Genomic DNA, 26,234 nt, shown 5'->3' with positions numbered 1-26,234 from the left:
CGCACTTCTGGTGAAGTGGGGAGCAGCTTCATGCTCTGTTCTTCCAGGTAACCCAGAGCAAACACAAACACAGATGGAAGAGTACCTTTGCCCTCAGTTAAGCCTCAGTCCTCACAGAAGGTTCTGTTCCTCAGTGAAGATTCATTTGCCTATTTTGCCTCCTTTTGTATCAGGATTCAGCAATCCTGAAACAAAGTCACTCTCCTCCTTGGAGTCTCAGTTTTCTCTGCTTGAATGGAGTGCTACACTGCAGGCCTTGAGGTTTTGCAACTATTGCCTTATCTAAGACCTATCTTTTCCACTTCTCTTCAGGGTTCTTCTATAGTTTTTGGCAATCAGCCATTTCCTCTCTTTTTTTTTTTTTAAAAAAAAAAAAAAAAAAAAAAAAGATATTCCCACTTCTTCTGATTGTGCAACAACCGCATTATGAAGTTGGTTTGTTCTGCTAATCATTTTGCAGATAGAATCTCTCGCATACAATCTAAAAGCTGTTTTTCATGCTACTACCTTAAAAGATAAAAAAAAAAAAAGGGGGGGGGGGGGGAGGTGGGGAACGATGGATATCTGATCACTTCAACATTCAGATCTCTATTTATGCTTCTATCACATCATTTCAAGACTTCAAACTGAAACAGTGAACCATGTTCACAGCCAGATTACATACAGATCAATTCATAGGAACATAGCAAAAGTACATAAACACTTTTTAAGCTTTTGCATAGAATTATTTTGGCTAGTATTGTATTAAACCCACCGTTCCCTAATGTGATTTGACTCTGTTATTTACAGGGCCTCAGAAAGAATAGCAACTGTTGGTCTCACACTCAATCCATGAAAAGTAATTAAGACCCCACTTTCCCGTGGGGAACAGGTGTAGCTATCACTTCCCTGGCAGCCTGTTCCAGCTGAAGAGTTATTACTACAGCTGTTCAGCTGACGGCAATTACCACTGACGATGGTCATTGTATGAGGATCTCACCTTCTAAAGGTTTCCTCCCAAGAGAGCTGACGTGATGACTGCTGAACTGCAGCATTACGCTGCTTTCTGCTAAAAGAGACCAACTGACATTTACCTTTACGTGACCTTAGTGAGCTACAAAACACATACTCAACCACAGTTGCTTACCCATGCTGACATACAGAATTTTTTACTTTTGCTTTTCCTTACAGCATGAAGAGCTTTAAACACCACAGTTTTAAACCACAGAACTCTGAAAAACAAAAACAGGATGTCTGCTGTTAAAACTGGTGCTGTGTATATTTTTCCTGAGACTGTGCTATCTGGGACCAGGTTGGTGTAATCTTTCAATGCAGTCTATTGGCCAAATTCTCTTTCCTGCTGGAAGGGTAACTCTGGTGTGCATCACAGAAAATATTTTCATGATCAAGGGTTGTTGTCATCAAAATCAGCATAACATGAAGACCAGCTGGAGGCAAAAAAAGTTCAACGCTGAGAAAGTTATAATCACTGGTCTCCTTCACTCTTGCAAAGTTCCAGTACAGCAAAGGAGAGTCCAGAAAGAGACAAATATCATTTGCAAAACTTCATCTTAGTAACAACAATAGCAAAAAAAAATGAATCACATATAGTGGATGCTCTCCCAGACTCAACAGAAGGTACCCACTGCTCCTTAGTAAAGCATACCACGTCTCTGATGATGGCAGAACCTTTGCTCCTTCTGTTCCAGAATCTCTTTTCAGTCTTGAATAATCAACAGACACTGGATTTACTGCATGTGACAACTCCAGTTAGTAGTGGAATGCACAAATTAACAGCCCCTGCCTCTAGTTCATTATATTTTGAAACACAGAATCAAGAGCCAACAGAATTTGTTCCTTCGTATAGACAAACACGTAGCAAGGAAAACAAGGAACAAGCAGAAGACTCAAAAACATACAAAAGAGGATGCCTCAACAACTTCCACATTAAGGCTTCATGTCCTAAGTCACCCTACAGGCTTTATGTTGGAAGCAGTGGTGTTTTGTGTCACAGTTCAGTTCTGTCCTGGGGAGGCTTCCTTCCCAGCCAAATGAACTCTGAATTGCCACAGGCTACAGCCTCATAGCTGCATGCCCCTTAATCAGAGGTAACTTACAGTAGTAGGCTGTGCTCTCCCTTCCAAGATCTACTTACATGTTACCCTGTATTCTGTTTATACAAATGTCTGTTGCAACTTTCACAGGATCTCAGCAAGCTGCTCACTTGGGCCCAGTTATTTTAGCCTCTACTACTCCTACTTCTTTCTCAAGGAGTTCTGATTCTGCAAAAGTACCTGTTAGTACAGATCTACAGGACTTGTAGTTGATGATCTCGTTGTCTATCAAGCAACATATCCATCCCCAAAGACTGTGTCACTTAACACAGGTAAAACACATCTCTGCTATTTAATTTCTGGTTTGAACTGGGGTTGGTTTAAATGACAGCTTAAGTGGCTGCCCTTAAATGTTCAAACTAGGAAGAACTAGAAATCCACTAGGGTTTGTCTCTGCTCTCCTTCTGATGCATTTTTCTCCTCCTTTCTTACCTTTGTCACATACCAAACTCATATGTATGATAGGTTTTATTTGCATTTTTGATGCTTGTAGATACAGATTAAGAATTAGCAATCTTACAGTTTACTCACTTTACAGAGCTCAGTATTATCAGCTCTTTCCTCAGAGACCTTGTGATACACAAGATGGGCTGCATCAGACAGGTAAAAGAGGTAAAAGTCCTGCCAAAAATGGATAAGAAACTTAAACAGAAATCACAGTTTGCCACTTGTTTAGTGTCATTTGGAACTCTCTCTTGCCTTCTTCATTAGTAAGTAACCCGTTACAATGATATAGGAATTTGCCATGTATACCATTTTTACAAACAGGCCTAATTCTATACTAGGCCCTCTGTCTTTGTCACATGCATGTACACACAATAGGAAATTAGGAAGAAATAGAGGTCTCAAGATATAATGTCACAGAGAAAGAAGCAGCACCATAAATTATGTTTAGTCAAGCCGGAAGAAGGATTCGTTTTTGAATTGATTTTACAACTTCTGCCAAAATAATCAGGTGATGTAAAGAAAGTGCCAAGGTTAGCAAGAAAAATGCAGTGATAAAAATTAACTTTTCAGCTCCATAAATAACATTCACAAGATTTAGACCTAAAAACTGATGATAAATTCTGATGTAGAATTTAATTTAGAAACATAAAGACCAAACAAGTATTCTGTAATAAGTCAAATATAATCTTTTTTTTTTCCTACATTTAAAGCACAGACAGAACATCATTTTGTAGTGTCTCTGTGCACTGATGGAGTCATCTTCTAACTGCTCAACAGAGAATGAAAAATTGAGTGGCTAAGTATATTATAGGCAATAAGGTAGCTTAAGCACTTGTTAAAAACAGAAGAGTCTACTACTCATCAACAAATTGAAATTAAACAAATCTGACAGCATTTATGATTAAATAAATATGTTCATATCTAGCAACATCATTTTGATTTCCACTTTGTACAACACAGAAGCAGCCAGTATAAATCAATATAGCTCTGCTGAGGTCAACAATTACATGAGGATTTTACCCAAGAGCCTGGGCCAGAAATCTTCAGCAAGAACTTCAGACAACCACAGAATTATATATTAAATATGATGGTTTCATTCCCTGGCTCAGGGAATTTTGTGTTTTTCCACATTTTTGCCCAGATCACTGGAAACTGAAACATCATGTGAACCATTCAAAGCAAATGGATTTCTACAAAAAGACAGCTCTTACTTGAGCTCTGTTTTTAAGTTTGCTATTTTATTTTATTTTTATTGACACTTCCCACCGTCTAGCAGGACAGCACACCTTCTCTAAGCTTGCACAGATCACTAACACGAGAATTCCAATACCGGATGTATTAACTGCTTAAACCTGGGCAGTACTGCAACCAACTGAACTGCTTTGCTTTCACTTAAGATGCATTCTCAAATGGCGGTATCACCACTTTCCAACCAGCCTGAAAACCAAGTTACTGTGAGACTAATGCACATGCATTAAAAAACACATTTGTAAACTTGATATTTCATGTTTAATAATCCAAATATCAGCTTAGAAAATTAAAAAAAAAAAGTTACAGGTTTTGGAATAAACGTATACGGTGAGATTTATTTTGTAACTTATACGCTTGTTTGAAGGCAAGGAGAACTTCACCATTTGGCAGCTTGACCTCACAAAGAAGCATCTCATGTGAAATCGTCATCATTGCAGCATACTGTCAGTAACTGTTGTATGAAAGCCATGTTTTCACATACTTTGCAAACTAAGAAGGTTCACTGCATATATGCCTTTGGCTGAATTCTACTGTTGGAAGAATTTTTGCCTAGTTCACTGACTGCATTGTGACTCTAGGATCAGAATTTGTCTTGCTGTCGATCAAATGCATGTTATTCTTGAATGAGATCAAAACACTTCTATCACATAAACCATTCCAAAGGAGGGAAAAAAAAAAAAAAAGCCGCATTCCATCATTCCAGAGCATGAAACAATGTCTACATGAGAAAACAAAATAACTGTTTTATCCTGCTTGTTTACATAGTTAGAATAAAGCGGAGCTTTTAATAGGAAAAAATATGTATTCCTCCATTATGAATTCCAAGGCATGTTAGTTTAGGTATAATATAACTAAGTGCAAAGCAAAAGCCATGCTGATTTAGAAAGCTTGCACACATGATGACTTACCTGCTTATACTTCTGCTAAAAGACAAGGCAAATAAGCACACTAAGTATACCTAATACTCAAGTAGGAGGTAAGTGCATATTTGGCAAATACAGGGTTAATACTTATTATCTTACTTAATGCTTTAGAAATGACAGTAAAAAAAAAAAGTTGTGTTCTGTGCTTCTTCAATAAAGTTCACAATATAAATGAGAAATTAGATGCTACATTTTTATTAATCAGGACTCCTCTTGATTTAATGCAACCTTGTTTCAGCAAAATACTAAACAGAATTACAGACATATAAACTAAAATTACCAATGATAAAGGTAAAAACTAGCATGTTTGATTTTAGAAGTATGAAACTACATGAAATGGTAATTTGGCTTCATACTTAGATATATTTATATCTGGATCTGCATCTGTATCTGTGTATCTGTAACTTTTGACATGTTTTTCTATACACTTAAAGTTCATTATGGGTATTCAGATGTTGAAATTCATACATATATTATATGTAATGACTCTTAGAATTTAATAATCATTAATGTACCAATATTTATTTGCAGGCTCATTCTGTTTATATTTTTATGATGTTCACATGAAGAGGAATTAATGAATTGACAGTATATTACTTTAAACTCTGAAACACATTACTTGAAAATACTCCATATATTTAAATCTTTTCTTTCATATATTTGGTTAGCTTTCTACTATTCCTTTCCTTATTTTACACAAAATAAACAAAAAAGAGAAATACATTCTAACTCTAACATGAGCTAGAAATGCAAGCAGTTTGCAAGATGCACTGTACAGAATAACACATAATACCACCAATTTTTCTTGTACTAAATAGAAGAAATAAGATTATGTTTCTTTCCAAATATAAAATTCTTTGCTTGCAGTGAGCTGACTTTAAAATGCACAATTTGAATGCAACAATTCATAATTCTCTGATTTAGACCAAAATACCATGTTGTGAAATTACAAGCACCAGGATACCATGCATAAAAGCACAGTATAATTACCATAGATTTAATAGACATATAATCTCTACGAGTTACCTGCACAGAAAGTAATCATATGAAGAAAAAAAAAAAAAATGCAAAAAGCAATCACACTACAGATTGGAGCAACATCGCTTTAAAATTTGTCTTGAATACTGCTGTCAATAATTATCTTTGTCTGAAGACAAGCAACAATCTTTGTTCCCTAAAACATCCTCCAGCATAGCTGGGATATTACTGGGACCCCTGAGAAGAGTTGTCACAAATCCTGGCAATCAGTTCATGACATTTCTACCCCTCATCCTCAGTGCTTTCCTACTAGACTTCAAACACACTTTTGTGTCTCAGAAAAGTATTATATTAATTCGCAGCCAACAATGACAGAACACACTCATTAAGAGCAAGACTTATAAACAGCATACCCCATTTCATTTGCCCTCTTTTCTGTCCTGTGTACCTAAGACTGTCTCTCACATATAGGCAAATGCAGTTGGTTTAATCCACTGCATTTGCACAGGAGGTCAGAGAACATGAGACAGGAGTCCTGATGTTGTACCATAACTAGCAAGTACAGTCATGTGTTCCAGTCAGGATCTCTAGGAGCATTACAGGTGTCAACCAAATTTGAGGAACCCTCTGTCATCAGGTCACCTCCCATACCTGACATCTTAGTTGCTGGGAGTGAAGAAACTTATGAAGATATCATTAAAATAATAACAAAATAAAAGCACAAAAATTTTAACAGTTTTACAACCTTTCTTCTGTTCTCCAGGAAATACAAATTTCAATGCTTCCTTTACATCTAGATGTATCTTCTTAGATAAAAACAGGCTACATTCTATTTTGCCGCTCATGTGAAGTCATATGATGACCAGCTTACATAGGCTGTATGTAGGCCACCAGGATAATTTGTCTACATACAGCTTACTCTTAACTGCTCTGTTCCTCTAAGTTCCCCTGGAAGCATGCTGCATTAATTGTTCTGGCATCCTGCTCCTAAACACCTTCTCTCTGAGGGAAAAGCCCTTCAGCCTTTCTCAGACTGGAAATAAATCTACTGAATTTTAACCTGATGACAAGCATGCCATAAAGCAAACTTTGGTCACTTCTTCTGGAGAAGAAAGCTTTCACCATATGTCCATCCTGTGGAACTAATAAGGAATAGCTTAAAAAATAGATAAATCGGATAATCTAGTCCTCAGTGGATAGTTTCAGTAGGAAATTCAAATGGATAAAAACTGAAAAAAATAAATAGAATTAATAGTGTGTGAAACTTTTCTCTCTTAAATCTGTAGACTACCCTTATCTGAATACCAGAGCTACCGCTGCAAATTAAGAATAAACAGTACACAGCAATAGAATGTAATGCCATTTCCATGCAAAACAGTTTCCTCTGTCATTGCTAATGTTCTTGATCCTGTCTTGCTGGCATGAGAACATAAAAATATACTTTAAAATTTTGTTTTCCAGATTTTTTTTTTCAAGTTTTTTTTTGATTCATAAAGCCTTAAAAATTTTCCTTTGGACATGAAATCACCCAACTGACATAACTGTTTTTTTTACAATGTCCTCAAGAATCTTCCACCAACTCTATGGCTAAACCCTGCTGACCTCTGTTTTCAAAAACAAATTCAGCACCTTTAACTTAGTGGTCTGAAGCCAAAATAACAGTTCACAACATGTACTAGTTCTCCTATAAAGTGCTTGCAAATGTCTTTAATCGCTCTGTCTTGCCCCACACACTGCTCTGAATTCCAATTCCATTTTTCTTATAAATGTTTCATTTTCCTATCATACAGTAAGAATCAAATGAAACAGGTCGGCAAGTTTAGTGCATTACATTTTTGTCCTGCATTTTTTAACTAATTTTAATATGCTATTTTTTTTTGTTAGATTGACAAATATATTGTACATTTATTTCTTATTTTTCTTTTGGGCAACTTTGAACTAAAATAACATTAACATTTTCCACCAGCAGAGTATCCTTCAACTTGTTAGCCCAGTAATAAGTGGAACATATGCATGAATCTGACACAAGATTTTACCTCCCACTGGAGGGACAGATGTGCAAGATCTTTTCCAACATTCTATCTGAAAGAACTCAATAAAAGCTTATCTTAATATTTATAAAGTAATATTATATTCAAGCATTTACTGGAAGGTGTTCCCAATGACATTTCCATGCTCTTTTGCAAGTGTAAACTCTGGCAAGTTTTTTAATCAACATTAATATAACATCTGAACAATAATTAGACCTTCACAAAGTTGTGTCAGCTTTACCGTGTCTTTAGGGCATACATTATGGCTAACACAAGTTCTATTCACCAGCATTGTTTGCATCAGTTTCTGCATATAAGATAAAGCCTGAAAATGATATCTGGATGCACTGGTCCATCCAGGCCTTGCTGTATTGCTCCACTTCACATTTGAAATACTCCAGATTCTCTGTCCCCTAGTATCTCTATCCTCTGTATATTGCACAGAAAAAAAAACATCAAGGTTACTCAAGATCCCATCAAAACACAAACAGAGGAGTTCTGCATGCAGATACTAACATACTTATTTCAAGAAACAGTGCCATAAGCATTTCCCAAATCTGAGACGAGCAACCTAGAAGTTCACTCAACAGTCACAGCAAACTCACTGGTAATGGGGACATTCTGTTCTGGTCAATCCAGACACGATCAGTATCTCCTTAATAATTCAACTTTCGTATTTTTCCAACATAATTTCCTTACAATATTACACATAATGTGGCCTTTACATTTTCAGGTTGTATTTATGCATAAGTATTTCATTTATGTTTCCAATCAATTTATAGATTAAACATACTAGGAGCACTTCAGAATTCTACAAAGCATAAGCCTCTCTGTGAAACACAGCATGAGAAAATGTTATCTGCCTTAAAAAAAAAAAAAAAGACACCAAGACTGTAAGCCACCCATTGTATGGCAATTCTTCTCTTTCCAAACATCTGACTACTTCCAATAAGCTTAAAGCTAAGCATATTATAGAAACATTCACATACAGTTACTTACCTCATAATCACTTGGTGCAGTCAAAGCCCAGTCAAAGAATACTACTTTTATTCAGTGACAAATACAATGCAAATACAAATGCACTTTATTATCAATTAAAAAGCTACTGAAAGCTACTGTTCCACTTACTGTGCCACATCAGATACAGCTGGCAGTGGTGACTCTTCTGTTATACGGTCAATGTCATCAGTGAAGCTGTTGGCTCGTGACATTTCTTGTGTGTTCCCTTCTAAACGTCTTTTCCCTGCACAAATAATTCGAAGAGATCATAATACATTAGGGTGACAATATATACAAATTATTTCCCTTATGACATTGTACAGTAAATTAGAGAAATGGTTCTAATATGTCACATGGCTTTTTTTGGTCAGAATCACTGAAATCAATGCCTAACATATGCCATACAAAAATACATAAGTGCACATATACAGTTCAAATACACAGGAACCTCTTACAAAACAAGCTTTTCTTCTTGAGAGCTACCTACTTGTAAGCAGAATTTCACCTTATCTTTAACTTCAATTTGGACATGCCAATAGATGGAAATATTTGGACTTTCTGCAGTTAATACCACCTGATATGTATGCTTAAATTTCTCTAAAATCCTTCTTTAAACTTACTGTTTTCATCATATAACTGCATTTTGTATTGAGTACTTTATTTGATCACTGTATTCATCCCTGTTCAAAAATTCTCAGGCTAAAGCCTCAGGTGTTTGAACTCAGGAAACTCAACAGGGTAACTACAATGGATAACAAAGACGGTACTGCCCCTTTGAACATACTGCTTATGTTCAAAGCAGAGGAAAGCTACAAATTTCACTACAGACTAAGAATATATACAATGACCAGCAAATGAAGGAATTCACTCAGACTGTAAAAGTGCAACTAGCCTTGTAAGTCATGAAAAATAATTGTTTTAAAAAGTTTGAGCAAATACTCATCTTCATGAAGTACAGGTCTGAGTTCACAAAATGGCCAAGGTTGGAAGGGACATCTGAAGATCATCTAGTCCAACCCCCTGCTGAGCAGGATCACCTAGAGCACATTACGCAGGATGGCATCCAGGTGGGTTTTGAATATCTCCAGAAAAGGAGACTCCACAACCTCTCTGGGCAACCTGTCCCAGTGCTCTGTCACCCTCACAACAAAGAAGTGCCCTCTCACATTCAGCCGGAACCTCCTGTGCTTCAGTTTGCACCCACTGCCTCTCGTCCTTTCACTGGATACCACTTAAAAGAGTCTGGTTCCATCCTCTTGACACCTTCCCTTTAGATATCTATATACATTGATGAGGTCTCCCTTCAGTCTTCTCTTTTCCAGGCTAAACAGGCTCAGTTCTCCCAGCTTGTCCTTGTATCACAGGTGCTCCAGTCCTCTAGTCATCTTAGTAGCCCTCCTCTGAACTCGCTCTAGTAGCTCCATGTCCCTCTTGTACCAGGGAGCCCAGAGCTGGACACAATACTCCAGGTGAGGCCTCACCAGGCCTGAGCAGGGGGGCAGGATCACTACCTTGACCTGCTGGCAACACTCTTCTGAATGCACCCCAGGATACCGTTGGCCTTCTTGGCCACAAGGGCACATTGCTGGCCCATGGTCAGCTTGCTGTCCACCAGGACTCCCAGGCCCCTCTCTGCAGAGCTGCTCTCCAGCAGGTCAGCCCCCAGCCTGCACTGGTGCTTGGGGTTATTCCTCCCTAGGTGCAGGACCCTGCATTTGCCCTTGTTGAACTTCATGAGGTTCTTCTCAGCCCATCCCACCAGCCTGGCGAGGTGCCTCTGAATGGCAGCACAGCCCTCTGGGATATCAGCCTCTCCTCCCAGCTTTGTGTCCTCAGCAAACTTTCTGAGGGTGCACTCCGTTCCAGGTCCTTGATGAATAAGTTGAACAAGACTGGACCCAGTACTGACCCCTGGGGGACACCGCTAGCTACAGGCCCCCAGCTAGACTGCACCACCAAGCTCAACACTCTGAGCTCTGCCATCCAGCCAGTTCTCGATCCACCTCACCATCCACTCATCTAGGCCACACTTCCTGAGCTTGTCTATGAGGATGTTATGGGCGACAGCATCAAAAACCTTGCTGAAGTCAAGGTAGACCACAGACACCACTCTCCCCTCATCTACCCAGCTAGTCATCTCATCATAGAAGGCTATCAGATTGGTTAAGCATGATTTCCCCTTGGTGAATTCACGCTGAGTACTCCTGATCACCTTCTTCTCCTCCACATGCTTGGCAACGACCTCTAGGATGAGCTGCTCCATCATCACCTTTCCAGGGATGGAGGTGAGGCTGACTGTAGTTGTCCGGGTCCTCCTTCTTGCCCTTTTGAAGACTGACATGACATTGGCTTTCTACCAGGCCTCAGGCACCTCTCTGATTCTCCACAACCTTTCAAAGATGATGGAAAGTGGCCTAGCAATAACATTAGCCAGCTCCCTTAGCACCCGTGGGTGTATTCCATTGGGACCCATGGATTTGTGGATATCAGGTTTGCTTAGCTGATCTCTGACCCGACCCTCTTTGACCGAGGGCATGTCCTCCTTTCTCCAGACTTCCTCTCTTTGTCTCCAAGGTCTGAAATTTTCATTATTTTTTTTTCCTTTATCCCTGCTCTTCCTTTTTCTACTGATGTATTTGAAGAAGCTCTTCTTATTGTCCTTGAAATCCCTTGCCAGATTTAATTCCAAATGGGCCTTGGCCTTCCTCGTTGGAACACACTTCCTTGGCCTTCCCTGCATACTCTGACAGTGTCCCTATATTCCTCCCAAGTGACCTATCCCTTTTTCCACATGCTGTAAACTTCCTTCTTCTGTCTGAGCTTTTCCACGAGACCCCTGCCCATCCACACAGGTCTCCTGCCCCCTTTGCTTGCCATCTTACCATATGGGATGCACCGATCTTGAGCTTGGAGGAAGTGATGCTTGAATATTGACCAGCTGTCTTGGACCCCCCTTCCTTCTAGGGCCCTAACCCATGGAATTCTTCCAAGTAGATCCCTGAAGAGGCCAAAGTTTGCTCTCCTGAAGCCCACGGTCGCGATCCACCATTTATTCCACTATAAGTTGGAAGTGTCCATGTCTCAACACACTGCTGTCCGCAATGTGCATCCACAGTTCTTAAAGAAAACTGATTATTCAACTGTTTACATTTGCTTGCTAATTCCTTCTATGAGAGGCATTCAGTACTACATTGGCTTTTTGCCCCATAACTTGATATTTATAGGAAAAGAGATACAACAGTAGCAGGCCAGTATTGAATCCCACACTTTCTCCTCATTCTGTGCTGAGCACTATAGAGCAGCTCTGCTCTTACTCCACAGCTCACCTGAAGCCCCTTCTTCTCTGACCATATACCTGCAATCACGTGGCAAATATAATCCTGTGCTTAATGGTCTCAGCTGGTGCTTGGTAATCTTCACAAGCACAGCAAGCTCTTGTTCCCTCTTTACATAGGGGACATAAACAGGCAAATTTTCTGTTTGGTGAAGACTTTACCATGATCATCTATGACAGTCTCACCCCACAGGTATTGCACATATGTTTCATTGCTACAATCATTTTGAAAAAGACAATGCTTTGGGCTGTGATTATATACTTCATACAAACAGGAGCTCTGTAGTGTATACTCCATACCTTGTTTCATTAGTTGAATGGAAGACGTCCACTTTGCTCCATAAAACTAAGTATTTGTGCCATGTCACAGACATTCTCTCTCTGCTTACGCTCTCCCCCCCCCCCCCAATGCTCCCAACACATATCTGTGGGCATAATAATTTTTGCCTGTTTGGTTACAAAATAGATTTATCTCAAAAACCTGCCCTTAGCATCCACAAATACTAACAGAAGGAAGAGCTTTTCATAGAAGTGCTGTTCCTGAACAGCAAGTTCAAGCAGAAATCACAGCTCTGATGCTATTAACATTTGTATTGTGATATTAGAAGATTCCCCACAGATTCCCCACTACTCTCAGAAGCACTTGACTCAGGCTGGAGTCTGTTCAGGTTCATGTTTTGTTTAGTATTAAGCCACTATAAGACAATACAGGTTTTATCTTTGTAATCCTAATAAGATCTACTTAATACTAAATCCTTTTATGCTTTTACCACCCCTTAATTATGTGTTCCTGCTTAAAATATTAACCTGTTAATAATGGTTTCTGATCCACACATCCAAACATCAGAATCAATTGTAAATGCAAGTATCATATCCCTTGTTCTAAATACTTTTCTGTCTTTAAGGTGACTGGCAGAGTCATGAGCAGTTACCTTATTTGAAACATTATTTCTGGAACCAACTCATTTTCTGAAGTAATTGTCACTTTCCTTGAGTGAACTTCCAAAAGTCATTTAAGCAGCAATGTTCAATCATAAATCAAAATTCCCTGAATCGCACAAAAAGGAATGAAAACATTTTTTGAATGTCAAGAAGCCGTGAGCTTCTGAGCAATGAAGTAATTCATAATAATCATTCATGATAATGTTTTCATTTTGAGGAAACATGGAGCATTAAAATACATTCAACACATGGCAGTGACGCTTTCCAGAAATAAAATCCAAAGTTATAAGGTCCAGCTACTACATATGGTAAGTCTGTAACAGCTGCAAACCAAGCCAGAACAACTACATCTTCCTTCTCCACATTTATTTTAATAAGCTTTCCTTTTCCAGACTGACTTTATGGGAAATTAATCTTTTTTTTTTTTTTTTTTTTTTTTGTAGAAAAGCAGGGAAGTGAAGCAAAAAAATATGGAGGAAAGAAGAGAAGCCATCTTTCCTTCTTGTATCCTATTCATGACATGAAAAAGCTGTACCTACTCAGTTATAAGATTTATAATATTTTCTGAGCATGAACAGTTGTAAACAGCGAGTTGAAAATATAAAATAGAATATCTACAACCATACAAGAAACATCGATAAATGTCACAGACATAGGAATCCATAAAACAAAACAACTCAAATGGAACAGCAAAAAACCTAGGCCTCATACACTTCTCTATTTTTATTTAATGCTAATTCCTAAAATGGTGAGAACATAATAAACACACTCAAATGTAACCCAGAGATTTTTGCAATGCCACTTAGCTTTATCTAACCTAAGATCCTTGTCTATCAAATCATCATTTTTTTTCTGATACCTCAACCACTCTGTAGGCTTTAATAAAACTTTTCATTACTAACAATTTCAAAAGAAATATTAAAATAAAGAAACAATTTCATCTGTAAATCAAGTTACATATTTAACAATGGAAAACAAAGCTTATCAGCTTCTTTACAGTGAGATCAAATGTCTAGGTTTTTTTTCTTTCAAGTGCCTAAAACCAGTTTTCTGTTACAACAGACATTCAGTAAGATTTAATTTCTTAAATTGCATATGCACTTGCAAAAAAATCTGTTCTGCACACTTAATCAACAAGCCATTTAATTGTTTGCTTAAATTATTTCCACAGTAGTTATCATTGTAAAAGAAAATGTGCATAGTATACACTATGGGTGACATAGTTCTAAGAAAAAAAAAAAAAAGGAAAACTTCTTAATTTTTGCTCACTCAGTGTCAGGCCTAAATCAGAAAGCTCTAATTTCTTAACAGTCAATGGAGAAAGAGAAAAGGAGGCCTCTCTGAAAAATGACTGTCAGTCCAGTCTCTGACATCTGCATTAAACTTATAATGCATGTATCTTAATTCTACATGCATGCTATGGGGGATCAACCCAGACTAAAAGTTGACTCTGCTAGTCAATTATTTAACAACTTTTAGATCTGAAGTTGTACTGTTAAAACATTCTCTCTCCTAACACCAGGCTCTGCTACTCTATATAATGAATGTCTGAGACATGAACGTGATCTGTATAATTTTATATGTAAGGCTGTACATTGACAGAAAATACATGGGGTTACTATACTTCCTCCATCCGCAGGGACAAACTACCTGTGACATTGCAGCATCATTCCTTGTCTTCTTTTCCTGTGGCAAGTACTCCTATCACCTCACTGCCTGAAAATTGCCATTTTTAAAGCTGTGTAGAGAGCAAACTAGTTTGGGACCTAGACCAAAACATTTCCAAATTTTTACTTTCCTCATAAAACAGGAAACTGAATGGTTTATGAAAGACAAGGGGTCTATAAATGTCTGGCGCCTGACTACCAGCCTACCTTTACAAAAAAGATTTCAATCTGCTATTATTATTCAGTTCAGCAGTCAAATGGTGTCCAGGTTTACCTGAGCAGTCACTTTGGAAGAATACAGCAAAATATATCATTAGCATAGATGGAATCAGTTCATTATGAAAATTATATTGTGAGACCTTTTCTTCATTATTACTGTGAAACTAAAGTGTCAGGAGTGTACTCAGTACTAGCCTAAATAAGAAAGGGCTATTTTTATTTTAGTTTTTCATACGAAATGTTCAAAATCTTGGCATTGAATGTGGGATTTTAAATCCTAAGTACTCAAATGTAAGCCATCTGGAAATATCAAGTACTAAGATTGCCCCCTACACAGCTCAGATAGCTACAAGTACTCGGTACAATTAAAAAAAGACACATTATGTTCCCAATTTTAGACATCTAAATTTATTTTCAGTAGAGACAACGTTCTCCCTGAATTTGATTTTGCTCACTGAAAGCCTGTAGAATCAGGCCACAATGAATAAAACATCTGTTACGGAGTGGAAGAGAAATAAAGGACTAACTCATAAAGTGAACTAATGAATAAGAATAGATTCATATTTGCTACAAATTGCTAAGCATATGCAAAAAGTGCCAGGCATTATTGCTCCTGTACTTAGTTACATGTTTGGCTGCAAGTGTTTTAGATAAATGCCAACATCTGGTTTCCTGTGTATCTGATTTAAAACAATCAGCACTCAAAATACACTAATGCTGACTATATTTGTTGTACATTCTTCTGTTCAGATAAACCTGTAGGCCAAATTGCATACTGACTTACACTCCAGGGAACCATGATCACTCATTACATGTCTAATGGGACAACACAGAGATGCAAATGAGTGCCAACACAATTCAAAATCACAAATGCATGTAGTACTGGAAAACATGCAGACAGAAAACAATGAAACATGTCTGAATGCATATGAAGATGATGTTACCTACCTGACTGCCTGAACGTACTTGTAAGACCTAGCAAACAAGAAGGATGCAACATATTCACACAAACACAAGCAAAATCATTTTCTATAGTACCATAAATATTAGACTACTTTAGAAAAAGTACATTCAGCACAAAATCACTTTTTTTTTTTTTTTTTTAATTGAAAATATTAGTCTGGAACATTTAGCTAGGTATTTTTATATGAAAAAAAACTTGTAGAACAGGCGAATGTCCATACCACTGAACCTGTGTAATGTTTGGCATTAACTGACAAGCAGGTTTGTTGATAGATTCAGAAAAGTGGTCAGGGACCAATTGCACAAAGAGTTGTAAGTACCTCCTCATACTCAGATATGACCTGTCAGAAGAGAATCAGAGATTAATGGAGCATAGAAGCATGCAGTGTTGGTGCCACTCTATCTGTTCAGATATCGAGCTGTGTTTTCCATTGCACTCAGTTCAGTCCCCTTCAAAGCAATAATTTAACAAAAGGATTTTCCCTGGCCAATTTAATCTGAGCAAACTAATAGATTTTTTAATTTTTTTTTAAAATGTCTAACAATTGTGTTGCTAAGGAAGAGCTACTAATCCAGCAATTTTGAATTCTACCTTTCTGGTTGTGTCATGCCTAGGACTGTTTTTTGGTTCTCTTCACAGGAATGACCTGCAATAGAAATCTAAAGGAAGCTGTTTTTAATATCTTCTCTGAAAGTTGTTCCAAAAAAAAAAGTGTCAGACGTTCTTTTTTGAAACGGCGCTAAATGCAACTATCTGTGATCAAGCTGAAGTCATTCCACTGTCATCATTTAGTCACACTGCATGTTAGCCAATAATATACTTACTATATGACTAGATATGTGGTCCAACTGCCTGGATGTTTCCCTTGAGCCTCCTGCCTTTCTCAGGAGAAAGCACATGGCATTTCAGCAGTAAATACAAGTCTGCCAGCCAGACACCTTTTCCCATAGTTTTGCATAATTTGCTCTTATGGCCTCCAATTGCTACATCAAAATTCATCTGTAAGGACTTCTGTCCTCCAACTTTAGAGCTGACTGGACTAAAAGGGCCCAACAACAAAGCTGTCAGAGAACAGTAGGTCTATGCTGAACCCCAAAGGACTTTCCCATTATCAAGAGACAAAATATTTCTGTGGATGATTCAGATTAAGATACAGAGACTACATCCATCGCAGGTAGCTAGCTCTTTCTAGGTTGCTTGAGGATATAAAAATGAATGCTGTCTTTTTTTTTCTTTTTTTTTTTTTTTAATGAAAACTCTTTCTCCTAAGGAGAAAAAAACAGACTTCCTAACTCAAATGAATGTGGTTCATATGGATGGTAATAATTGGTAAGACTGAGCAAAGAGGATGGTAAACAGTTTCCTGATTAGAAGGTGGGCTGAGGGAGGAGGAGCATTCAGAGACACATAGTGAATTGCACAGAGGATACAGCTTAGCTATTAATTTTGCCACATAGCAGTTTGGCCCCTCTGCATAAAATCAACTTTATGAACAAGAAATCCCTACATCAATCTTCAAAGAGAGTAGAATTCCTTGTTTCCTGTAAGGGCTCTCAAAAGTGTTTGCACAAAGTTCTTCTGTCTCTCCCTCTTTGCAAGCCTACTAACTTAATACTGTATAGTCTTGCATTAAACATCTCAAAAACTAGGCAAATACATGGAACAGCTCCAATTCTGTCACAGTAGTTTACGTTTGCCATTAACACTTGGTGGCTGAAACACCACAGACTTAGTTGCTGACATCTGTCAGCAGCAAGCTACTTCTCCTGCATATATAAAACCCAAAAGCTACCACAAGTGGTCCAAGAGGAATATGGACTGGGTATTTTTAGGAAACCATCTAACAAGGCAAATTGTATTTAAATGTCCAGAAAACAACATTTCTTGATATTCTACAGCAGAGTGCTTTGACTCATTTCAACTTTGAGAAGTATTTCTTCTCCTAGCTGAAACATCAGTCACATTTTTTGGTGTTTTTATTATTATTATTATTATTATTATTATTATTATTATTATTATTTTATGTATTAAAACAAAGACACACACACTTATCTGGGACAATCATTGTGTCCACAGAGATTTGAACACATTTTCAGAGCTGGAAATGACATATATGTTCAGAGATCAGCAATCATGATTAAATTCAAATCACCTATGCTAACGCGTCTGACTTACTAAGGCTACTAAGATTACTGAACTGTTAGTTCAGTTATTCTGGAGAACAAAATAAAGTAAGAGCAGTCTGTGAAAATAAGACAAAAATAACTTTGAAAGTGAGCCTTCTCCAATGACTTATTATTATTATTATTTTTAAGATTAAAAGACAAGAAGAATTGATTGTAGAATGCAACAATTAATAGCCAGTGAAATGTAGTTTGGCAGCGTGTTAACTCTGCAGGGAGAGCTCTTAACACATACAAGCTCTTAGAATTACACATAGGGAACATATCATGAAATATAAATAGAGTTACTTTCCATTATGGGATTCAGAACTGCCATTATAGTAAAAATGTTTATTTTAAAAAGGAAGTATAGTTTTAGTGTAGCTATTAAAGAAAATAAACCAGTCTGAAAACGTTTTTATTTTTCATGACTGTTAATGGTCAAAGCACACAAATTGCAGCGACGGTAATGTTGGAAACATCTTCAAAATTTTGTAAATGTTTTGACTCACAGGAAAACAAAACCCAGTTATTGTAATTGCAGTGAAATATACCAACCATTTCCTGGTCTAATGCAGTTCTTTGCAACACACAATTAAAACTTCCCATTAACTAGCAGTTAGTCATTAATTCAAGAAATGCAACATTTTTACCAATCTGTGTATTCTGTACTGACTAGAAAAATGGTGTTAAAGTAAGTCTTAATACTAGAGAGAATATTCATGATAGCTTAAAGCAAGCTCAGCAAAAAAGATTCTTGGATATTGACTGCAGTAGATTTGAATAGTTTTGAATTAAATCTCCAGTTGTGCTTGTACTGTACATTGCAAATGAAAAGAAGAAACAGTATTTTATGAATGTTCCCTTTCTATCTCAAAATACATTTGTTCTGAATACATAACTGCTAAATGTTGCATATGAAGACGTATTAGGGTAGTAAATTGTTGTTAGTAAAATTCTAAATTGGAAATATAAAAAAGACATTTTAAATGGACATTATTATGCGTACCCAATGCTATAGAAGTTTTGAAAGACATTTCTAGCTCATAGAATTTGTACGGTAACAGCTTATAAGCACAAACAAAACTCTCATAATATGTTATCTTTATAAAAACATTGTAAACCAACCTAACACATTTATTTTAATATTAAATTCATGCCATGTATTTCAGCTCAGTCACTATGCACATTCACTATTAATACATACCGTATTCCTACTTTTTCCACATTGCTTATGAGCAATTGCTATTAGGAGTTATTTAGAATGTTCTAAGTTCTACTTAAATTTATTTTAATTACAAATAAGCTACCAAGCTTTTCCTGCCACCAAAAAAAAAAAAAAAAAAAAGACTTGAACCTATTTTTGAGACTCAAATGATTAGCTTTAGAGGACCCAGCATAGTTAGTTAGCATAGTATTCTTCACTTTTTTAATAGCAACCAAAAATTGACAAGGGAATAATTATCTTTATATGTAAAGTATGCAATATCTCTACAGTTGACACATGCTCCCAGTCAGAGGCATAAAGTCTTTCTGTACTGATGACATTGTGGAAAAATTTGAATTTGCATCCTGTAGCTCTCAAGGCTTAGGGTCTCCTCTGGCAACAGGCCACCATTTTTGCCTGAAAATCACAGTGACAATGAGAACCACACTGAAAGATGTAATGAGACACACAGGCCTATTGCACTCACCTTTCTCTCCTCCAGAGGACTTGCAGGCAAAAGAATGAAAAACCTCACTCTACGAAATACACCTTGCACTTTCCAGTTTGACTGACCCACTCTCCTCATGGAGGAAAGAATATCCACCTTGAAGAAGTGTGCAATGAAGCCCTGAAAAGCAGAGAACTGAGATATAGATGCCTATGCTGACACTGTAGGACATGAGGGTGTCAGTACGTTAAGAACCATATGCAGATTCTACCAATACCAAATAGAAATCCAGATGAAAGTTGAATTTGAGGAGTGACTTGAATTGTTCATTTGATTTATTTTTTTTAATAAACTAGCAATTAGGTTTTTAGGTAAAATATGAAAAGACTGCAAACGACTGAAGTTTATAAAATAATTTCTGGAAAATGTTTTCATTAGAAATGTTCTATTTTACATAATATCTTTGAAAACTAACTTTCATCCTGAAAGAAGATCAAATACTTGACAGTTTCATTACCTTGATGGGTTCTTCCCAAATCACTTTGGCTTGGCTTTCTACACAGTAGATTTCACAAACTTTTGCTGTTGCCTAAGCATTCAGAAAGATCTTTCTTCGAGATAAGCATTATAGTTTGCTTGTGTCCAGTGGATAGAGCACAACTGACTTGGGTATGTAACCTGAGCATGGTTGCTAATTCCTCACCATAGGGAGGCTTTTGAAGACAAAATCTTGTTCTATTTTGTTCCAAAAAAAAAAAAAATTCTACTGTCTTGGAATAGAACAGATAATACTGCCTCGACCTTTGCATTGGTCAAACACTAGAAATACAGGCTACAACAAAAATATTTATAAGAATTTGAGTGTTCATTCATCAATGACTTGAGATTTAGCCCATTTTGCTCCATCTGTTAAATCTAGGCAAAGTAGATTACTTGCATATATCCTTACGTTAAAAAAAAATAATAATAAATAAATTAAAAAAAAAAAAAGAAAAGATAAGCGTAGGGGTTGAAGGACCTTATGGTCATTCAAATGCAAAGGTACACATGCCATCTTGGAATGGTTTGCACTTTTGGATAACTACTGCAATTGACAAAACAGCTGTTTTTTCCTAACATCAAAAAAACAGATCAGGAAAAAACTGTATTGTGCAGTACCTTGCGTATTAAGTTTACATGGTAAGGATATGGTAGCGGGAGTTCTGCAGGGGTGGCATCTGTGAGAAGAGCCCAGAAGTTGCCCCATGTCAGATCAGAGCCAGATTCAGCCAGCTCCAAAAGGGACCCACTGCTAGCCAGAGCTGAGCCAATAAGCTATGTTGGTTGCACCTCTCTGGGAGTAGATTTAAGAAAGGAAAAAAACAAAAAAACAAAACAAAAAAAAATGTACAACAGCTGGGAGAGCGAGGAGTGGGCAACAGCCTTGCAGATACCAAGGTCAGTGCAGGAGGTGCTCCATGCACCAGAGCAGAAGTTCCCCTGTGGCCTGTGGAGACACCCCTGGTGGAGCAGGCTGTCCCCCTGCAGCCCATGGGTCCGAAATGGAGCAGATCTCCATGCTGCAGCCCATGGAGGAGCCCCCACAAAAGCAGACTGTTCCGGAGCTGTAGCCTGTGGAGAGTAGCCCATGCAGGAGCAGATGATCTTTCAGGATGCTGCCCATGGGGACCCATGTTGGAGCAGTTTGCTCCTAAGGGATGCACCTCATGGTACGAACCCATACTGGAGCAGTTCTTGAAGAGCTGCTTGGGGGAAGGACGTAGAAGAGGGTAGATGGGTGGGGAGGTTGTTTTACTTTGTTTTTAATTTCTCACTGCATTAGCTTGTTAGAAATAGATAATCAATTACATTAATCTACCTATGCTGAGCCTGTTTTGCCTGTGACAATAATTATTGAGTGATCTCCCTGTCCTTATCTCAGCCCTTGAACCCTTTTCATTGTATTTTCTCCCCTTTTCCCTTTGAGGAAGGGGAGCAAAAGGGCTGTTGTGGTTGAGCTCAGCTGCCCAGCTGAGTAAAACCACCACACCTTGTCTCCAACAGAAGTGAAGAGTGGATGCACAAAGACAAGCCAAGTATATAGTGTTAGCTTTACAGAAACATCCGGTGGTCTACAGCTGAGGGCCTTTCCAAGCCTGAGGTGCTATACAAGAATATTTGCTGGGTTTTCTTCAGTAAACTTGTTCACATTGAGTTGAGAATATGTTAAAATGAATCTGCTTACACTAATCTTACTGTAGATATGAAATCATACTTGCCTAGTGATTGGGAAATTGGTGCACTAGCCTCAAACACTGTTGATGTTGCTACAGGGAAAAATGCCATACTAGTGAATCCATATGTCAAAATCCTAGAAAAGGATGTTATAAGTAAAAGGAATTTTATCCCAATAAACCTTCTGAAAAAGGTATTGCAGAGTCTGGGAACAATAGTGAAGGCATAGCCCAAGAGACAAATCCTTTCTTTCAGGAGGATGAAGTGAAGACTCTTGGATTATGACTGTAGCACATTAAGACCTAAGATTTTCAATGCAGTCTTGGCATCATGAAGGCTCCTCTGGGACACAAGGCTTTTAGAATTTTGCTTTCAGACCAGTAGGAAGAAGTTAACATCTTGCTCCTCAACTCTGCCTTCTTTTTCATTAGTGCTTCTTGTACTGTTACTTACTCATACTATGTACTGTCTATGCTTTTCTGTTTAGAAACCCCCACTCCAAACCTCAGCAAAACTCATGACTTACGAATTGTCTTTCAAACTATAAGTCCTTTAGGGTTTTCATATCCAGATTTTGATATGATTCTTCTTCCATTTGAAAAATAGATTTAACATAGAATCATTACGGTTGGAAAAGACCTCCAAGATCATCTGGTCCAACCATCCCCCTACCACCAACGTCACCCACTATCCATATTCCTAAGCACCACATCCAACCTTTAAATTAGGTTGAAGTCATAAAGAAAAGATCTGGCTGCTTTGTTCACAGTGCTGACTGTTTCCTGCTTTGCAAAGATTATAGTATTAGGTTTGCTAGAAGCACCTCCTGATGCACCTGTTTATGAAGCACCTGCTTCTTTTATACCCAGATCTGTCCACCACTCTCATCTAATATTGCAAGGTATTCACAAAAATCTTAACCGTTTCCTGGTTCTTAGAGATTGACATCAGTCAAGAACAACACGCACAATCGCTTGCAGTCTAAGGTTAAATGAGAGCTGGCAGCATGGAGACAAAATTCAGCAACTTTATTTACCCTGGAGTAGTTGTTCAGCTGCAAAGGCAACTGCTTAAACAAGATAATTGAAATCAAAGACAGCCTTTCTGTGGCAATTCATTCTTTTGTCATGGCTAAGAACCTGATTCCCTTGGAAAGAGTTTCATGAAAAAAGCCACATTTCAGCAGTTGAGATGGGGCACATCTGCATCCATGGAGGAGGAAGCACAAAGCTAAGAAGTCCCGTCTCCCTGCAGAATAGTTTATTCAGATGGCTGGCAAAGAAAGTAAGATAAACACTGGAAAATCCCTCAGACAATTCCGTCACTCTCTCATGTGGGCAAAAGTCACACGACCTGGCTGCAGCAGAGACAAAATGAGGGGGAGGAGACAGAAGACTATAGAGTTGTGTGACTGCATCTTATAAAATAGTAAGACATGAAGGTCTATTCAGTGGATGATATGGAGACTGAAGGAAGCAGAAAGGAGAGCATTAGAGGTCTCCTTATTATTAAGGAGATTATAAATTAAATACTTTAAAATCAAGCAACAAAGTTGCTCAAATTCTTCTTTTTCAGAAAGTACTAATGACACACAGATTTTATAGACCCCAACCTAAATTGCCCTGCTGTCTGAGAGGTTCAAGTATTTTTCCCCTCTGGCTGTTTTCACTCCAGCCAATCCATGTCTGAGTTTGACATCTACTGATGGATTTATTTATTTATTTAGCAAAGAAAATCATTATTCCTTTAAGAAGACTTAAGTAGAAGATAACTAAGAGAAATAGAGAATCTTTACCAGCCAGAATGATCCCCTTGTAAAAACCAACACTACTTTACCAAAGTTGATATTAAGTTTAGCTGATAGAGATCTTTCATCTAACATATGAATAGGCCTACTGTTTTATGAATGTAATTTTACCTTACTGGAAACAGCGCAACCTTAGAACATCCCGAGATACCTTTTCTCCAGCAAGGGAAGAGTCCTTTTTAACACTGACTGACGTTTTATTATGCTAAGACAAGTTTGCATGTACTTTTGCATACACTTTCTAAAGTATAGGGCTGTCTAAATTAATCTCTGTAAATCTGCTGGGCCCCTGTGTACACCAAAATATAGTGCTTGCTCCCTCTCTCAAACAAGGTTATAGGAACAGCAACCACTCTGAGCTCTTCATATAAACAGCAACAGAAACTTGTAGACTTCTATGTAGGGCTGCTACACACTTGCTTCATGATGGCTCGCTCAGCACAAACTAATCTAGGATAGATTCAGGTCAACCTGACCTGAAATGGATCTTAATTGAGTTAGTACAACCAGGTCTAGAGTATCCCATTGCCATGGTCTGATGCACTCCATTAAAAAGAATGAAAAAAAGCTACTGGCAACAAATACTGGCATTATACAGCTTAGGATTTTCTTTGGAAACTGGAGTCAAGTTCTGAGGAGTCAGCATAATATAATACTTAAAGGAACACAAATGGATCCAAAAGGTCAGAACAGGGTCGCAGTTTATGTACCCATCAGGCAGATTCAGGACCATGTTATATGCAAGCCAGAAGTCCTGGAATTAGTTATCAGAATTATATTATAGATGCCCTTCCCATAATTCACATTATTCAGAAATGGAAAATTATTATTCTTTAATTTTAATTCTTTAATTAACTCCATACAATTCTCCTGCTGGTGAGACCACACAGTGCAGACCATAGCAAGAATGAAATAGATGAAATCCAGAAATGTTTTCTGTTTGATGATGTATTGCTACTGCTGGAAGATGATTAATGCCGATTACAAAGATTACAATTCAAAAAGCCATCACTGATACCCATGCTTTTGCATTTCCAAGCTTGGTACTTTGCTGCTGTGTTGGGTAGCACTGATCACATCTGTATAGTTTCATAATACAAGACAGGATGGTGTCATGTAGGAGTTTTATCAATGTTAGCATGGAAGGAAAAGCAAGATAACTCACTAGCAGATGTGGCAAAGCAAAGAGGAATTGCCCACCCTTGTTTCCACCATCTTGGGTCTATACTCCAGAGAAATTCACAGAAATCTTTGCCATTCAGTTGGGGTATTCACTGCAAATTTCTCTGCAGAAGACTACAGAGGAAGAGCTTTTCTCACAGACAGAAATTTACTTACTTCTCAATTCCAAAAAGCTTCTGTATACATATTTAAATATAAATGTTTCCCTCCAAGTGAACATGATTTAAATAAAAGTAATCATATGTTCCATTTTTGTCAACTTCCCTTGTAAGGAAGGAAATGTATCATCCACAGAAAACATCACTTAAATGCACCATTTATTTTTCTGTATATCTACCCCTAGTAGCTTTTTAATAATGCTTAGCATTTTCTGCAGTATTACAGTCCAATTCAGTGATTTTAGTTTCATTTAACAGAAAAACCATCTGGAAAGCAGGTATCAATCATTTACTACAGAAGCCCGGCACCTAACTCTGCAAGAAAGCTTTTGAATACTTTAACTAAATCCACTCATAGATCACAGGCAGAGCTTTTTATGACCTCAGTTTGCTTACATGTCAAATTCTATCAAAAAAAGGTCAGATTGTTTTATCAGTTGTATTCAGGTAATACTAAAGGGTTCAGAATTTGGCCCAAATTTAATCAATATATATAATAAGCAGTCTTACCCACTTAGAAATTTATTAACTCTGATCAATGGATTTCATACAACAGCTGCACAAAAATCAATGAACAACACAACCTATAGAGAATATTGCAAATGTTTGCTCATTAGGAAATTTCTGCTTCCTCTTTTCTTTCCAAAGGTAACCATATTGCAAAAGATTGTTTAGCCAAGTATTCCAATGCTAAAGGTGCTCTGGTTGTATGTACACAGCAGATTACTGGACACTCCAAATGGAAGGACAATCAGTTCCAGATGTTTTTCACTGATTAAATTTAGCCCAAGCAAGGTTAAGTAAACGACAAGCAGCTGCCTTTTTTTCATTACTCATGAAAACTGCTTCTTAGAGTTCTATGTTTAACAGGCAGACGCATGGTGCAGTACATATATTCCTAGGATTTCATGATTAACAGAGAATGTGGACAATCTTCAGAGAAACAACTATTATTTTTATTTTTATTTTTTTTATCTCCAGTATGTCAGAGTTTATGCAGATCACATTTAACAGGAAGAAGCTTAAGAATTAAACAAAAAACATATATCTTTGGAATGCCCCAGTTATGTACTCCCCTAAGACACAGCCACTCAACTCAGAAACTACTTTCTACCGGAGTAAGTAGAAATAAACCAGAAAAATGTTGAAGTGCCACCAACTAGATCATGGCTCAGTACAATAATGGCATCATTCCAGTGACCCATCAAT

At 37.6% G+C, this 26,234-nt stretch overlaps 1 protein-coding gene across 1 annotated transcript in view; it reads right to left on the bottom strand.

Annotated features, from left to right (window-relative positions):
- The window catches only part of LOC118250065 (potassium voltage-gated channel subfamily KQT member 1-like), a 517,473-nt gene that overhangs the window by 406,291 nt on the left and 84,948 nt on the right, over positions 1 to 26,234 (bottom strand). Inside the window, exon 11 of the mRNA XM_035550693.2 lies at positions 8,851 to 8,965. Within this exon, the coding sequence (XP_035406586.1) occupies positions 8,851 to 8,965 (115 nt within the window). The remainder of the gene's footprint in view (positions 1 to 8,850; positions 8,966 to 26,234) is intronic.

The sequence above is a fragment of the Cygnus atratus genome, chromosome 1 (assembly GCF_013377495.2).
Source record: "Cygnus atratus isolate AKBS03 ecotype Queensland, Australia chromosome 1, CAtr_DNAZoo_HiC_assembly, whole genome shotgun sequence".
Lineage (NCBI taxonomy): Eukaryota > Metazoa > Chordata > Aves > Anseriformes > Anatidae > Cygnus > Cygnus atratus.
The sequence above is the reverse complement of the archived record's forward strand: the minus strand, read 5'-3'. Positions and strand labels throughout refer to the sequence as shown.